Source organism: Chlorocebus sabaeus, chromosome 24 (assembly GCF_047675955.1).
Source record: "Chlorocebus sabaeus isolate Y175 chromosome 24, mChlSab1.0.hap1, whole genome shotgun sequence".
NCBI classification, from domain to species: Eukaryota; Metazoa; Chordata; class Mammalia; order Primates; family Cercopithecidae; genus Chlorocebus; species Chlorocebus sabaeus.
The window spans coordinates 11,006,525-11,023,020 of NC_132927.1; the positions used below are offsets into that span (position 1 = coordinate 11,006,525).

The 16,496-nt window shown below is 44.6% G+C and overlaps 1 protein-coding gene across 2 annotated transcripts in view; it reads right to left on the reverse strand.

Annotated features, from left to right (window-relative positions):
- SNX6 (sorting nexin 6) overlaps window positions 1-16,496 on the reverse strand; it is a 69,353-nt gene that overhangs the window by 24,730 nt on the left and 28,127 nt on the right. For both annotated transcript variants that reach the window (XM_037983879.2, XM_037983880.2), the window contains 2 exons: window positions 11,099-11,194; window positions 6,631-6,736 (listed from right to left, as the gene is read on the reverse strand). In XM_037983879.2, coding sequence (XP_037839807.1) covers window positions 6,631-6,736; window positions 11,099-11,194 — 202 coding nt within the window. The remainder of the gene's footprint in view (window positions 1-6,630; window positions 6,737-11,098; window positions 11,195-16,496) is intronic.

Below are 16,496 nucleotides of genomic sequence, written 5' to 3' on the forward strand. Positions count from 1 at the left end.
TCAAACAATGTGTAATATGAGACACACTAGTAAAGAAAATAACACAAACAACAGGCATGGTGGCTTATGCCAATAATCCCAACACTTTGGGAGGCTGGGGCAGGCAGATCACCTGAGGTCAGGAGTTTTGAGACCAGCCTGGCCAACATGGTGAAACCCCATCTCTACCAAAAATTTAAAAATCAGCCAGGTGTCGTGGTGCATGCTTGTAATCCCAGCTACTCAGAAGTCTGAGGCAGGAGAATCACCTGAACCCAGGACGCAGAGGTTGCAGTGAGCCAAGATCACGCCACTGCACTCCAGCCTGGGTAACGGAGCAAGACTATCTCAAACAAAAAAACAAACTGGAGGCTGGATGCAGTGGCTCACGCCTGTAATCCCAGCACTTTTCGAGGCAAAGGCAGGTGGATCACGAGGTCAGGGGATTGAGACCATCCTGGCTAACATGGTGAAACCCCGTCTCTACTAAAAATACAAAATGTTAGCTGGGCGTGGTGGCGGGCGCCTGTAGTCCCAGCTACTTGAGAGGCTGAGGCAGGAGAATGGCGTGAACCCGAGAGGCAGAGCTTGCAGTGAGCCGAGATCACGCCACTGCACTCTAACCTGGGCAACAGAGCGAGACTCTGTCTCAAAAAACAAACAAACAAAAAACAAACAAACAAAAAAAGCAAAGTAGAAAGCAAGAAATATAACTTTCTTCATTAATAGACGTGACATGATCATCTACATAGAAAATACTAAGGAATCTACAAAATAGTTACTAGAACTAATAAGTGAGTTTATTTAGCAAGATTGCAGAATATAAGATCAATACTGAAAAAATACACTGTGTTTCTACGTATTAGCAAAGAACAATTTGAAATTGAAATTTTAAAAAACATAACATGGCCTGGCGCGGTGGCTCACGCCTGTAATCCCAGCACTTTGGGAGGCCGAGGCAGGCGGATCATGAGGTCAGGAGATTGAGACTATCCTGGCTAACAAAGTGAAACCCCGTCTCTACTTGAAATACAAAAAAATTAGCCAGGTGTGGTAGCGGGCGCCTGTAGTCCCAGCAACTCGGGAGGCTGAGGCAGGAGAATGGCGTGAACCCGGGAGGCGGAGTTTGCAGTGAGCCTAGATCGCACCACTGCACTCCAGCATGGGCGATAGAGCTAGACTCTGTCTCAAAACAAACAAACAAAAAACCAAAAAAAAACCACCACCACCACCAACAAAAAATAACATTTATTTATTTGGAGACAGGGTCTCACTCTGTTGCTCAGGCATGAGTGCCGTGGTGTGATCATGGCTCACTGCAGTCTCAAGCTCCTGGGCTCAAGCGATTCTCCCACCTCAGCCTCCCGAGTAGCTGGGACCACAGGCACATGCCACCACGGTTGGCTATTTTTTTTTTTGGCAGGGGAGGGATAAGGCCTGACTCTGTCGTCCAGGCTGGAGTGCAGTGGTAGGGTCTTGGCTCACTGCAACCTCTGCCACCCAAGTTTAAGCGATTCTCATGCCTCAGCCTCTCAAGTAGCTGGGACTACAGGGGCACGCCACTATGCCCAGCTAATTTTTGTATTTTTAGCAGAGATGGGGTTGTTTTTTTGAGATGGAGTCTCGCTCTGTTACCCAGGCTGGAGTGCAGTGGCTCAATCTTGGCTCACTGCAAGCTCTGCCTCCCGGGTTCACACCATTCTCCTGCCTCAGCCTCCCGAGTATCTGGGACTACAGGCGCCTGCCACCACGCCCGGCTAATTTTTTGTATTTTTAGTAGAGACAGGGTTTCACCATGTTAGCCAGGATGGTCTCGATCTCCTGAACTCATGATCTGCCTGCCTTGGCCTCCCAAAGTGCTGGAATTACAGGTGTGAGCCACTGCGCCCAGCCAGAGATGGGGTTTCAGCATGTGGGCTAGGCTGGTCTCGAACTCCTGACTTAGGGTGATTCGCTTGCCTCAGCCTCCCAAAGTGCTGGAATTACAGGCGTGAGCCAACACGCCTGGCGCCTATTTTTTGCAAAGACTGGGTTTCACCATGTTGCCCAGGCTGGTCTCAAGCGATCCAAACACCTCAGCCTCCTAAAGTGCTGAAATTACAGGTTTGAGTCACTGTCTTCAGCTTAATAAAACATAACATTTATAATAGCATCAAAAACCAAATAATCAGGAACCAATCTGACTAAAGATGTATAAGAGCTATACAATGAAAACTACAAAACACTGCTGAGATAAATTAACAAAGACCCAACTCAGCGGAAATATGCTATATTAATGTACCAGAAGGATCAATATTGTTAAGATACCAATTCTCTTCAAATAAATCTATAGAATCTACACAATCCCAATCAAAATCTCAGCAGCCACTTGTGTAGAAAAAGACAGCTGATTCTAAAAATTTATATGAAAATATAAAGATTCTAGGGTTGAGGGCAGTGGGTTCACACCTGTAATCACTCCCTCCTTTGGGAGGCCGAGGTGGATAGATCACTTGAAGTCAAGGGTTCGAGACCAGCCTGGCCAACATGGCAAAACTCTGTCTCTACTAAAAATGCAAAAATTAACCAGGTGTGGTGGCATGCATCTGTAGTCCCAGCTGCTCGGGAGGCTGAGGCACGAGGATTGCCTGAACCTGTGAGGCGGAGGTTGCAGTGAGCCAAGATCACGCCACTGCACTCCAGCCTCCAGTCTTGGTGACAGAGTGAGATTCTGTCTCAAAAAAAGGAAAAAGTATAAAGATGCTAGGGCTGGGGGTGGTGGCTCACGCCTGTAATCCCAGCACTTTGGGAGGCCAAGGTGGGCAGATCATCTGAGGTCAGGAGTTTGAGACCTGCCTGCCCAACATGGTAAAACCCCCTCACTACTGAAAATACAAAAATTAGCCAGGCTTAGTGGCAAGTACCTGTAATCCCAGCTACTCATGAGGCTGAGGCAGGAGAATTGCTTAAACCCAGCAGATGCAGGATGCAGTGAGCCGAGATCGTGCCACTCACTCCAGCCTGGGCAACAGAGTGAGACTCTGTCTCACAAAAACAAAAAGCAAAGCAAAACAAAACAAAACAAAACAAAACAAAGAAAACATAAAGATTCTAAGAGGGGTCAAAAACCACTTTGATAAAGAATAAAGTTGGGCACAGTGGTTCACACCTGTAATCCCAGCACTTTGGGAGGCTGAGTTGGGCGGATCACTTCAAACCTGGAGTTCAAGACCAGCCTGGGCAATATGGCAAAACCCCATCTCTAATAAAAATACAAAAATCAGCCAGGCGTGGTAGTGCACACCTGTAATCCCAGCTACTGGGGAGGCCGAGGCATGAGAATCACTTGAACCCAGGAGACAGGGGTGGCAGTGAGCTGAGACTGTGCCACTGCACTCCATCCTGGATGACAGAGTGAGACTCCGTCTAGGGAGAAAAAAAAAAAGGAGTCTGGTGGCTCATGCCTGTAATTCCAGCCCTTTGGGAGGCCAAGATGAGAGGACTGCTTGAGTCCAGGAGTTTAAGACCAACCCGAGCAATGTAGCAAGATCCTGTCTCTACCCCCTCAACAACAACAACAAAAATTAGCCAGGCATGGTGGCGAATGCCTGTGGTCCCAGTTACTCGGTAGGCTGAAGTGGAAGGATCGATTGAGGCTGCAGTGAGCCATGTTTGCACCAATACACTGATCCTGGGTGACAGAGCAAGACCCTGTCTCAAAAAAACACAAAATACAAAAAACAAAAAACAATAAAGCTGGGGCTGGGCACAGTGGCTCATGCCTGTAATCCCAGCACTCTGGGAGGCTGAGGCGGGCAGAATACGAGGTCAGGAGATTGAGACCATCCTGGCTAACACGCTGAAACCCCGTCTCTATTAAAAATACAAAAAATTAGCCAGGTGTGGTGGTGGGCGCCTGTAGTCCCAGCTACTCGGGAAGGCTGAGGCAGGAGAATGGCGTGAACCTGGGAGGTGGAGTTTGCAGTGAGCCGAGATTGCGCCACTGCACTCCAGTAGCCTGGGTGACAGAGCAAGACTTCGTCTCAAAAAAAAAAAAAAAGAAAGAGTAAAGCTGAAGGAAGGACACAAGAAAAAGAAAAGATGTTGAACCTCAACAGTCATTAGGACAATACAAATCTAAACCACATTGAGTTACCACCACTGACCTACTTGAATAAAGTAAAAAAGACTTCAAATTCCACTGGGAAAAATAAAAAGACTGACTATCCTTGTTGGCAAAGATGTGGAGCAACTGGAACTCTCATGCCCTGCTCGTGGGAATGCAAAATGGTACAATCATTGTGGGAAAAAAATGTGGTAGTTTCTTAAAAAGTTAAATATTCATTTACCACATGACTCAGGCATTCTACTTCTAGGTATTACCCAAGAGAAAGAAAGGATGTCCACATAAAGAGTTATATACAAATGGCTCATATAAATTGTATCTGTAATAGTCAAAGCTAGAAACAAATAATTTTTGTATATCCATTCAATGGAACACTACTTAGCAACAAAAAGAAATGAACTATCGATGTACACAACAACTTGGATGAATCTCAAAATAGTTTTTTGAGTTTCAAAGCTACACAATAAAGAACACATACTATATGATTCAATTTATATAAAATACTAGAAAATACAAACTAATCTCTAGTGACAAAAAGCAGACCAGTGGCTATCTGGGAATACGGCGGGAGGGAGAGATTTCAAAGGGCCACAAGAAACTTTTGGGGGTGATGTGTGTGTTCATTATTTTGATTGTGGTAAGGATTTCACATATGTCAAAACTTACCAAACTGTACATTTTGACTACTGCAGCTTACTGATATCAATTACACTCAACACAGCTGTTAAAAAAAACCTCATTGGTCTATTTTGCACTTTGAGTGGTTCTTTTACATATATGATTTTGTAGCATTATGTACTTGGCCGTTTAGAAAACATCGGTCCAATGAATTATGCAGATATTCTAAGTGGTGACACACTTAAATGTACAATTTTTTAAAAAATCACATTCACTAGTAACATTATCAATCTCTATATAGGTGTTCATTGGCCCATCTAGCTGGGCACAGTGGGAGGCGCCTGTAATCTCAGCTACTTGGGAGGCCGAGGCAGGAGAATTGCTTGAACCTGGGCGGCAGAGGTTGCAGTGAGCCGAGATCGCACCATTGCATTCCAGCCTGGGCAACAGAGACTCCGTCTCAAAAAAAAAAAATTGCAAGTGTATGGCAGGAAAGAATATAGAGACTACTAGTCCAGTATCCATTGGGAAGTAAGCTCATGGTGAGAGATGGAAAGTTTTCCAAAATTCTAATTATCGCTTGAAGTTTGACTTTTCATTGGCAACAAATACTATCTTTGTTTTTCTTGAAATAACTGATTTTTTTTTGGCCAGGTTCCTCCAATTTAAATAATTACCTGATTTTTGAGAAAACATTTGCCAAATATATTTCATAAACATAGTTTGTCTATCAGTCATTCTTTAAAGTAAAAGTAGTATTCTATGAAAAAATTAGCTAGTTCAATCACAACTCAATCACTAAAATGCTTTTCTACAGAACCATCATACTTGAGTATGTAGCCAAAGTGCTTTATGCATACCTCCTATTTCATCACTCAGAATATTTAAAAATGTATACTCAAGGGTAGAGATTACAATCAATTTTTACTGTTTCATTAAGGGCATTCTTAAGTGAAAGTCACATTTTTAAAAATTGTAAGTGGCTGGGTGTAGTGGCTCACACCTGTAATCCCAGCACTTTGGGAGGCCAAGGCAGGTAGATCATGAGGTCAGGAGTTCAAGACCATCCTGGCCAAGATGGTGAAACCCCATCTCTACCAAAAATACAAAAATTAACCGGGCACGGTGGCAGGCACCTGTAATCCCAGCTACTTGGGAGAGTGAGGCAGGAGAATTGCTTGAACCTGGGAGGCAGAGGTTGTTGCAGTGAGCCGAGATCGCGCCACTGCACTCCAGCCTAGGCGATAGAGACTCCATCTCAAAAAAAAAAAAAAAAAAAAGCTAGTGCATGGCAGGAAAGAATATAGAGGCTACTAGTCCAGTTTGTTGCCACTGCCTCAATTTGTATGTAATTAAGCAGCAGCAGCTTTATCCATCATTGGTGTAAACGTCAACATGGTGAAAAAGGCAAAAACTATCACAGTATCATTATAAAAATAATTATTGTTTTGTTGTTGTCTAGACAGTCTCACTCTGTCACCCAGACTGCAGTGTGGTGGTACGATCGACCACAGCTCACTGCAGCCTCGACCTCCCAGGCCCAAGGCATCCTCCCCCACCTTAGCTTTCCTAGTAGCTGGGACCACAGCCATGGGCCACCACGTCTGGCTAATTTTATTTTTTGTATTAGGCTGGTGCAATACAAACAGGGTCTTACTCTGTTGCTCAGGCTGGTCTTGAATTCCTTAGCTCAAGTGATCTTCCCACTTCAGCCTCCGAAAGTGTTGTAATTACAGGCGTGAGCCACTGTGCACAGCTGAAAATAGTTTTGACCTCACAGGCTCACTATAAAAGAGCTAGGGAGCCTGGACTCCAACAGACCACAGTTTGAGAACTACTGCTCTATATTAAGACTTTTTCAAACTATAATATGAACTTTATAATTATTCCATTAAAAGATATAAGCTTTAGCCACAGAAACATCTTACTTTTGTGAGATCTTGTCATTCTATCAGATTTAGCAGATGCATCCTTAACTCGGTTATGATATTCCAAAAGAAATGTTCGTTCATGCTCAAAGAAATCATCTACATCCTATAAGATCAAAAGAAAATACAAACTTTTTTCACTTATTTGCTTTAGTTTAATATATAAATAACTTTATAAATATAAAAGATTATCAGTAAAATAGCACAGCTATCCTCTAATAGTCAGATGTTACTGTACTAATTTCACCAGCAAGACTTTAATAGACATGCATTTCTATCAATCAAGTAAGAAATCTTCTATGATTTTGTAACTGAAGGCTCCCCAGATAGGTCCAAGTTCACATGCTGTATGTGCTCCCCAAATAGGTCCAAGTTCACATTCTTTCTTTTTTTTTGAGATGGAGTCTCACTCTGTCGCCTAGGCTGGAGTGCCGTGGCATGATCTTGGTTCACTGCAACCTCTGCCTGCCGGGTTCAAGCAATTCTCCTGCCTTGGCGTACCAACAGCTTGAGACTACAGGTGCACACCACTACACCCAGCTAATTTTTTTTTTTTTTTTTTAGGCGGAGTCTCGCTCTGTCACCAGGCTGGAGCGCAGTGGCGCGATCTCGGCTCATTGCAACCTCCGCCTCCTGGGTTCAAGCGATTCTCCTGCCACAGCCTCCTGAGTAGCTGAGACTACGGGCACACGCCACCACGTCCAGCTAATTTTTTTTTGTATTTTTAGTAGAGACGGGGTTTCACCATGTTGGTCATGCTGGTCTCGAACACCTGACCTTGTGATCCACCTGCCTTGGCCTCCCAAAGTGCTGGAATTACAGATGTAAGCCACCGCGCCCAGCCTAATTTTTGTATTTTTCAGTAGAGACAGAATTTCGCCATGTTGGCCAGGCTGGTCTCAAGTTTCTGACCTCAAGTGATCCGCCCGCCTCGGCCTCCCAAAGTGCTAAAGTGCTGGGATTACAGGCATGAGCCACTGCACTTGGCCTCACATGGTGTACTTATTTGTGATCTGCCTCTACAATTCTGCCTCTTCAGTAAACATACTATTGCCAGCAGAAGTGATCAATTGTTTTTAAGGAAAAAGAAAACAATTCTGGTGGACAAAAGTGAAAATCTATTTTTCTTGGCCTCTTACGTATTCTACTGGCCATTCCTGAAGGCTGCCTAGCCTTAGTCATTAAGGCCCTTTCTGACTGCACTGAGGAACCTGGCCAAACTATCTGAGAGCAATAATACGATTAACCACTGTCTTCAATCTTTTTTTTTTTAAACAAAGCTAGCTATACATTAAAAATAAAAATTATTATTATTATCTTCAGACAGAGTCTTGCTTTGTAATCCAGGCTGGACTACAGTGGTGCAAACATGGCTCACTGCAGCCTCAACCTCCCTGGCTCAAGAAATCCTCCTGACTTAGTATCCCAAGTAGCTGGGACTACAGGTGCATGCCACGACGCCAAGTTAAAAAAAAAATTTTTTGTATTTTTTGTAGAGACAGGGTTTTGTCATGTTGCCCAGGCTGGTCTTAAACTCCTGAGTTAAAGTAATCCACCTGCCTTAGCCTTCCAAAATGTTAGGATTATAGGAGTGAGCCACTGCACCTGGCACAAAACTGAAATTAATAGTATTTTACCCCCTTGAAAATTACCAATAATTAAGTGAAAAAGCATCAGCTGACAGGATATAATTGGAGACCAGTATCAACAGAACACAAGCAGCAAGAGTCAGTACTGACAAAATGTCATTGAAAACTGTAATTCAGTTGGATACAGTGGCTCACACCTGTAATCCCGGCACTTTGGGGAGGCCGAGGTGGGCAGATCACTTGAGCCCAGGAGTTCAGCCTGGGCAACATGGAGAAACTGTCTCTACAAAAAATACAAAAATTAGCTGGGTGCAGTGGCATGCACCTATAGTTCCAGCTACTTGGGAGGCTGAAGTGGGAGGATCGTCTGAGCCTGGGAGGCAGAGGTTGCAGTGAGTCGAGATTGGGGCTGCACAGCAGCCTAAGGCAACAGAGCAAGACCTTGTCTCAAAACACAAAATAAAATAAAAAATAAATATTAAAATAAAATTCATAATTCATATGTAACAGTTCTCTCTCTTTTTCTCTTTCGCCCAGGCTGGAGTGCAATGGCACAATCTTGGCTAACTGCAACCTCTGCCTCCGGGGTTCAGGTGATTCTCCTACCTCAAAAGCCTCCCGAGTAGCTGGGATTACAGGCATGAGCCACCATGCCTGGCTAATTTTGTATTTTTCGCAGAGACAGGGTTTCTCCATGTTGGCCAGGCTGGTCTCAAACTCCCAACTTCAGGTGATCCGCCCGTCTTGGCCTCCCAAAGTGCTAGAATTACAGGTGTGAACCACCGCGCCAGGCGAGTTTTCTTAACTGTAGAAATGTGGATAAAACTGGCAGGGTTGTTGTGAAGATTACACAAGAAAATGTGGGCTACCAATCAACACATTATAAGTGTTCAAAAATGTTATTACTCTATTAATAAAATTATCAAAATTATAATCAACATAGTGGTTTACATTTAATGGCTAAGAAAAATGGTTGATATTAATGCATAAGCAGCATCAAATGGAAGTAAGCTGAGTCCTTATTGGAAAGCAGCCATAGCACACGCACTGTCAAGTATCCACTGACCTGTCTCTGAAAAATCAGAGTATAAATCAAATAGTACTCTACACACCAATTTTATTATGTCTATAAAAACAGGCAATGATGACAAAGCAGCATTCTTTTTTTCCTAGTATTTGCTTGATAATAGAAACATTGTTCTCATATTTTAATGGTAAGAATCTTCAGATAAATCAATTCTTGTACCATTTTTATAACATCATTAAGAAAAATACAGGTGTTTTCGGCCGGGCGCGGTGGCTCACGCCTGTAATCCCTGCACTTTGGGAGGCCAAGGCAGGCAGATCACGAGGTGAGGAGACGAGACCATCCTGGCCAACACAGTGAAACCCTGTCTCTACTAAAAATACAAAAAAATTAGCTGGGTGTGGTGGCGGGCGCCTGCAGTCCCAGCTACTTGGGAGGCTGAAGCAGGGGAATGGTGTGAACCTGGGAGGCGGAATTTGCAGTGAGCCGAGATCACGCCACTGCACTACAGCCTGGGCGAGAGAGTAAGACTCCGTCTCAAAAAAAAAAAAAAAAAAAAGGAAGAAAAAAAAAATAGGTGTTTTCCACACATATTATCTCAATCTTTTTATTAAGTCAGTAAGGTGGGTAGTATTATTAACCCCATTTTGAAAATGGAAAATCTGCCAGGGCACAGTGGTTCACACCTGTAACATCCTAGCACTTTGGGAGGCCAAGGAAGGCAGATCACAAGGCCAAGACTTTGAGACCAGCCTGGCCAACATGGTGAAACCCCGTCTCCACTAAAAATACAAAAATTAGCCGAGCATGGTGGCAGGTGCCTGTAATTCCAGCTACTCAGGAGTCTGAGGCAGGAGAATTGCTTGAACCTGGGAGGCAGAGGTTGCAGTGAGCCGAGATTATGCCACTGCACTCCAGCCTGGGCGACAGAGCAAGACTCTATCTTGGGGAAAAAAAAGAAAAAAGAGAGAAAACGGGAAAACCGAGATCCAGAAAAATAAAAGAAAGTAACTTTTCCCAAGGACATGTAGCTTGAAGCAACACCAAAACCCCAACTGAGATCTTTTTTTTTTGTTTTTTTTTTGGGACAGGGTGTCTCACTCTGTCGCCCAGGCTAGAGTGCAGTGGCAAAATCTCAGCTCACCGCAACCTCCGCCTCCTAGGTTCCTCAGCCTCCCGAGACCTCCAGGCTGGTCTTGAACTCCTGATCTCAAATGATCCACCCACCTTGGCCTCCCAAAGTGCTGGGATTACAGGCGTGGGCCACCGTGCTCAGCCTCAACAGAGATCTTCTAACTCTAAGCTGAACTTAGGTCTGCCCCTAACATTTCCAAGGCTAAACGTTAAATGTAAAAACAGAGGCAGCACCTCTTGGTACGCTCTGCAGCTCTGTCTGTCCTGCATCTAGGAGGACTTCATGTGCACGTGGGTGGACATTCCAAATTGCACACTGTCCCTCCCCTCCACCCACCTGCCCCATGATCACCCCTTAACCACTCATGGAATACACATGAATGGCATGAACTCAGGGACGCTGCCCACATAGGAACTGCAAGGCTTGGGATTTGGGTAGGGAAATAGGGGATTCTAGAAACCTGTAACCTGGTCTGATGTGAAGGGAAGGGGTGTGGGCTGCAGTTGGGCAAATTCCCTTAGCTTAAGACTTCTCATCCATTGTAGAAGGGAACGCTCTAAGGAGAGGAATCCAGGTCAAGGAGATTCCTCCTGTTCCTAGGACTAAAGATTCTAACCATACAAATGTCTTTTACTCTAATTCTGCACATTTGAAATCTCAATCTATCTCCCTTTTAAAAGAAGACTCAATACCACAGTTAATCAAGTAAAATCTTACCTTTACTCCTGAAACGATTACTCCATCTGCTGATTTAACCATGTTTTTAAAGAAATCTTCAAGTTTCTCTTTTTTATTTTTTCCTCGCACACTCAACTGAAAGAAAGGTAATTTAACATTTTTTAAGGTTACAAAAGGAAAGCAATACCTCCTTTTTCTTTGATATTTAAATGGCAATCTCAAAAGGATCCTAGTTTTTAATCTTAATATATAAGTGGCAATTTCATCATGTACATCAATGATTTTCAAATTTTAGGGCATAAAAAGGAGTTTGGTAATAATATAGATATTCAGGACTCACTCTCAAAGATTCAGGTTCAGTTGGTCAACAAGAAGGCCTAGATATTTCACATTTTACGAGCATATCTGATAATTCTGTTGCAAGCAGCCCTCTCACCATATTTTGTCAAACACTGCTGTATAAAATTTTAATAGACAATTAAAATTTTGGCTCGGGAATTCCTTTAAACATGTAAAATTTATTGGGGCACAATATACTACTGTACGATTCCACAATAACTCTGAATACATATCCTATACATTTGGAACTCTGCACTCATCCAAGTGTCTCTTGTCTGGCTTTTGGGGTCAGCAATTTATAGCACAAGGGACACAAAAAAGATGACTGTGAACAACATGAATGGTTATCCAAGGGCAAAACCAACAAGCAGCAGCTAACTTTGACTCCTAGCACTTGCTGCATCAGGGTGCTCCATAAAGGAGCAACCCATCTAATTCCCGTGTACTTCCATTGCTTCAATGCCCACCTTTATGTAAATGACTCACAACTCTCTATCACTACCTGCTATGGTCTGAATGTATGTGTCCCCCTAAAATTCATATGCTAAAAAAAAATTTTTTTTGAGACACTGTCTCCCTCTGTCATCCAGGCTGAAGTACAGTGGCGTGATCTAGGCTCACTGTAACCTCTGCCTCCCGGGTTCAAGCTATTCTCCTGCCTCAGCCTCCCGAGGAGCTGGGACCACAGGCATGTACCATCATGCTCGACTATTTTTAGTAGAAACAGGATTTCACTGTGTTGGCCAGAGTGGTCCTGAACTCCTGACCTCAGGTGATCCAACCACCTCGGCCTCCCAAAGTGCTGGGATTACAGGCATGCGTCACCACGACTAGCCCGTATCTTGAAGCTTAACTCCCAAGGTAATAATAATTAAGAAGAGGTGGGCCTAAGCCAGGTGCAGTGCCTGGAGTCCCAGCTACTTGGGAGGCTGAGGTGGGAGGATCATTTGATGCCAGGAGTTTGAGACTGCAATGTGCTATAACTGCACCTGTGAATAGCCATTACATTTCAGCCTGGGCAACACAGCAAGACTCCATCTCTTAAAAATAGGTGGGGCTTTTGAGAAGTGATTAGGTGATGAGGGTGGAGCCTTCATAAATGGGATTAGTCCTTATAAAAGAGGCTGAGGGAATGTTACCCTCTTGCCCCTTCCTTCTGCCATGTGAGGACACAACAAAAAGGTGCCACCTATAAAGCACAGCACCCTCACCAGACACGCAATCTGCCAGCACCCTGATCTTAGACTTCCCATTCTCCAGAACTGTAAATGATAAATTCTGTTGTTTATAAATTAGCCAGTCTAAGGTATTTTGCTATAGCAGCCAAACAGACTAGAATACTACCCATAAGCTCGTTCCTTAACCTTACATGTTATATCCAATTGCCCACATGATTTCCTTACATGGAGACTGTGACTGTAACCTCACATTAGATGACTCTAACACAGTGCTCATTATAATCTAATCTCTGGGCTGGGCGCAGTGTCTCACACCTGTAATCCCAGCCCTTTCAGAGGCCAAGGCCGGTGGATCACCTGAGGTCAGGAGTTCAAAACTAGCCTTGACCAACATGGTGAAACCCCATCTCTACTAAAAATACTAAAATTAGCTGAGCGTCGTGGCATCTGCTTATAATCCCAGCTACTAGGGAGACTGAGGCAAGAGAATCTTTTGAACCCGGGAGGCAGAGGTTGCCATGAGCCGAGACCGCACCATTGCATTCCAGCCTGGGCAACAAGAGCGAAACTCCGTCTCAAAAAAAAAAAAAAAATTAGCCAGGCATGGTGAAACGTGCCTGTAATCCCAGCTACTCGGGAGGCTGAGGCTGGAGAATCACTTGAACCTGGGAGGCAGAGGTTGTACTGAGCTGAGATCGCACCACCACACTCCAGCCTGGGCAACAGAGCAAGACTCCATCTCAAAAAAAAAGAAAAAAAGAAAAAAAAAATCCAAACTCCAAAATTTCTGTCTTCCCTCTTTGAGTTGTGGCCCCTTCATCCGAACAGTCTCTCTGACTCCAACATGTTCCCTAAAATTCCACACTTCTCATTTAAATCTTGAAATTTCTACAACTTCTTCCTTTTCCTCATAGCTCAAATTCTACCAGCAAATGACTGAAAACTGTCCCTTTCCACTCCTATTCTCCTAGTAAAGTCTTCATCATCTCTTTCCTAGACTGATCTATTAGTTAATAATTCTCATCTTATTCCAATCCATTCTATTGCCTGGGACAGCTTTCCCAAATCAAATTTTGAGCATCTCATCCTTACTCACAAACTTTAGCTTCTTTTCTCTTTTTTCTCTTTTGAGACAGAACCTCTCTGTCACCCATGCTGTTGCACAATCTCAGCTCACTGCAACCCCCACCTCCCACATACAAGTGATTCTCATGTCTCAGCCTCCCAAGTAGCTGGGATTACAGGCCAGCGCCATCACGCCCAGCTAATGTTTGTGTTTGTAGTAGAGATGGGGGTTTCACCATGTTGCCCAGGATGGTCTTGAACTCCTGGCCTCAAGTGAATGTCTTGCCTCAGTCTGCCAAAGTGTTGGGATTACAGAAATGAGCCACTGCACCCGGCTTTTTTCTTTCTTCTTTTCTTTTTCTTTTTTTTTTTTTTTTTTATTGAGACGGAGTCTCGCGCTGTCACCCAGGCTGGAGTGTAGTGGCCGGATCTCAGCTCACTGCAAGCTCTGCCTCCCGGGTTTACGCCATTCTCCTGTCTCAGCCTCCCAAGTAGCTGGGACTACAGGCGCCCGCCACCACGCCCGACTAGTTTTTTGTATTTTTTAGTACAGACGGGGTTTCACCATGTTAGCCAGGATGGTCTCAATCTCCTGACCTCGTGATCCGCCCATCTCGGCCTCCCAAAGTGCTGGGATTACAGGCTTGAGCCACCGTGCCCAGCCTCTTCTTTTCTTTTTTTAAACAAACAGGGTCATACTATGTTGCCCAGGCTGGTTTCGAACTCCTCAGCTCAAGCACTCCTCCTGCCTCGGCCTCCTAAAGTACTGGGATTAAAGGTGTGACTTACCACACCTGGCCCAAATTCTTTGATCTTGAGCTTAACCTGTAAGTACATGAGCACTATGCTACATTTATTTTCTGCGAAAATTATGAATTAATCTTGTCATCCAAACATAGGTTCCAAGATTTGTATCAGTGATTCAGTAAAAAATTTTTTGCCAGCACTATGAACGAAGAAATCGTTAAAGTGCAACCACCCTGGTCTGGCACGGTGGCTCACACCTGTAATCCCCGCACTTTGGGAGGCTGATGCAGGCGGGTCACCTGAGGTCAGGAGTTCGAGACCAGCCTGATCAACATGGCAAAACCCTGTCTCTACTAAAACACAAAAATTAGTTGGGTATGGTGGCTACTCGGGAGCGGCAGAGGAATCACTTGAACCTGAGAGGCGGAGGTTGTAGTGAGCCAAGATCGTGCCACTGCACTCCAGCCTGGGCGACAGAGAGAGATTCCATCTCAAAAAAAAAAAAAAAAAAGTTTTTAGGTAGGGAAGGGAAAAATAACGACTGATCAGCACCAATGGTCAGTTAAACAGATTCAGAGTCAATGATTTACCCAAATCTGGAATTCTTTAGCTCAATCACCTCCTCAGAATTCTCTACAAGGCTTCAGAAGACTCCAAACTCGGCCGGGTGCGGTGGCTCAAGCCTGTAATCCCAGCACTTTGGGAGGCCGAGACGGGCGGATCACGAGGTCAGGAGATCGAGACCATCCTGGCTAACACGGTGAAACCCCGTCTCTACTAAAAAATACAAAAAAAAAAACTAGCCGGGCGAGGTGGTGGACGCCTGTAGTCCCAGCTACTTGGGAGGCTGAGGCAGGAGAATGGTGTGAACCCGGGAGGCGGAGCTTGCAGTGAGCTGAGATCTGGCCACTGCACTCCAGTCTGGGCGACAGTGAGACTCCGTCTCAAAAAAAAAAAAAAAAAGAAGACTCCAAACTCAAATTTAAGAACATTAGTCAATGTGATAACCCTATTTCTTTTGTTTTTGTTTTTCTTTTGTTTTGTTTTTGAGACGGAGTCTCGCTTTGTCACTCAGGCTGGAATGCAGTGGCGCAACCTTGGTTCGCCGCAACCTCCGCCTCCCACGTTCAAGCGATTCTTCTACCTCAGCCTCCCAAGTAGCTGGGACGACACGCATGTAGCCACCAAGCCCAGGTAATTTTTGTATTTTAAGTAGAGACGGGGTTTCACCATGTTAGCCAGGATGGTCTTGATCTGCTGACCTTGTGATCCACCTGTCTCGGCCTCCCAAAGTGCTGGGACTACAGGCGTGAGCCACTATGCCCAGCCAGTAACACGAATTTTTTATTTTTTATTTTTAGTTTTTGAGATGGGAATTTCACTTTTGTCCCCCAGGCTGGAGTGCAATGGCACGATCTCGGCTCTCTGCAACCTCTGTCTCCCGGGTTCAAGTGATTCTCCTGTCTTAGCCTCCCGAGTAGCTGGTACAGGCACCCGCCACCATGCCCAGATAATTTTTGTATTTTTAGTAGAGGTAGGATTTCATCATGTTGGCCAGGCTGGTCTCGAACTCCTGACCTCAGGTGATCTGTCTGGGTCAGCCTCCCAAAGTGCTGGGATTACAAGCATGAGACACCATGCCTGGCTAGTAACATGCTTAACTAACATTCTGTCAATTAATCTACTCAAGTTCTACTGAAATAACTGCATTACTACTGAAAAAGTGTCACTTAACTTGAAAAATACAAACAGGCCAGGCGCGGCTCACGCCTATAATCCTAGCACTTTGGGAGGCTGAGGCGGGTGGATCACCTGAGGTCAGGAGTTCGAGACCAGCCTGGCCAACATGGTGAAACTCCATGTCTACTAAAAATACAAAAATTAGGCTGGGCGCAGTGGCTTACACCTGTAATCCCAACACTTTGGGAGGCTGAGGTGGGTGAATCACCTGAGGTCGGGAGTTCAAGACCAACCTGACCAACATGGAGAAACCCCATCTCTACTAAAAATACAAAAATCATCTTGGCATGGTGGCGCATTCCTGTAACCCCAGCTACCTGGGAGTCTGAGGCAGAAGAATCGCTTGAACCCAGGAGGCAGAAGCTTTG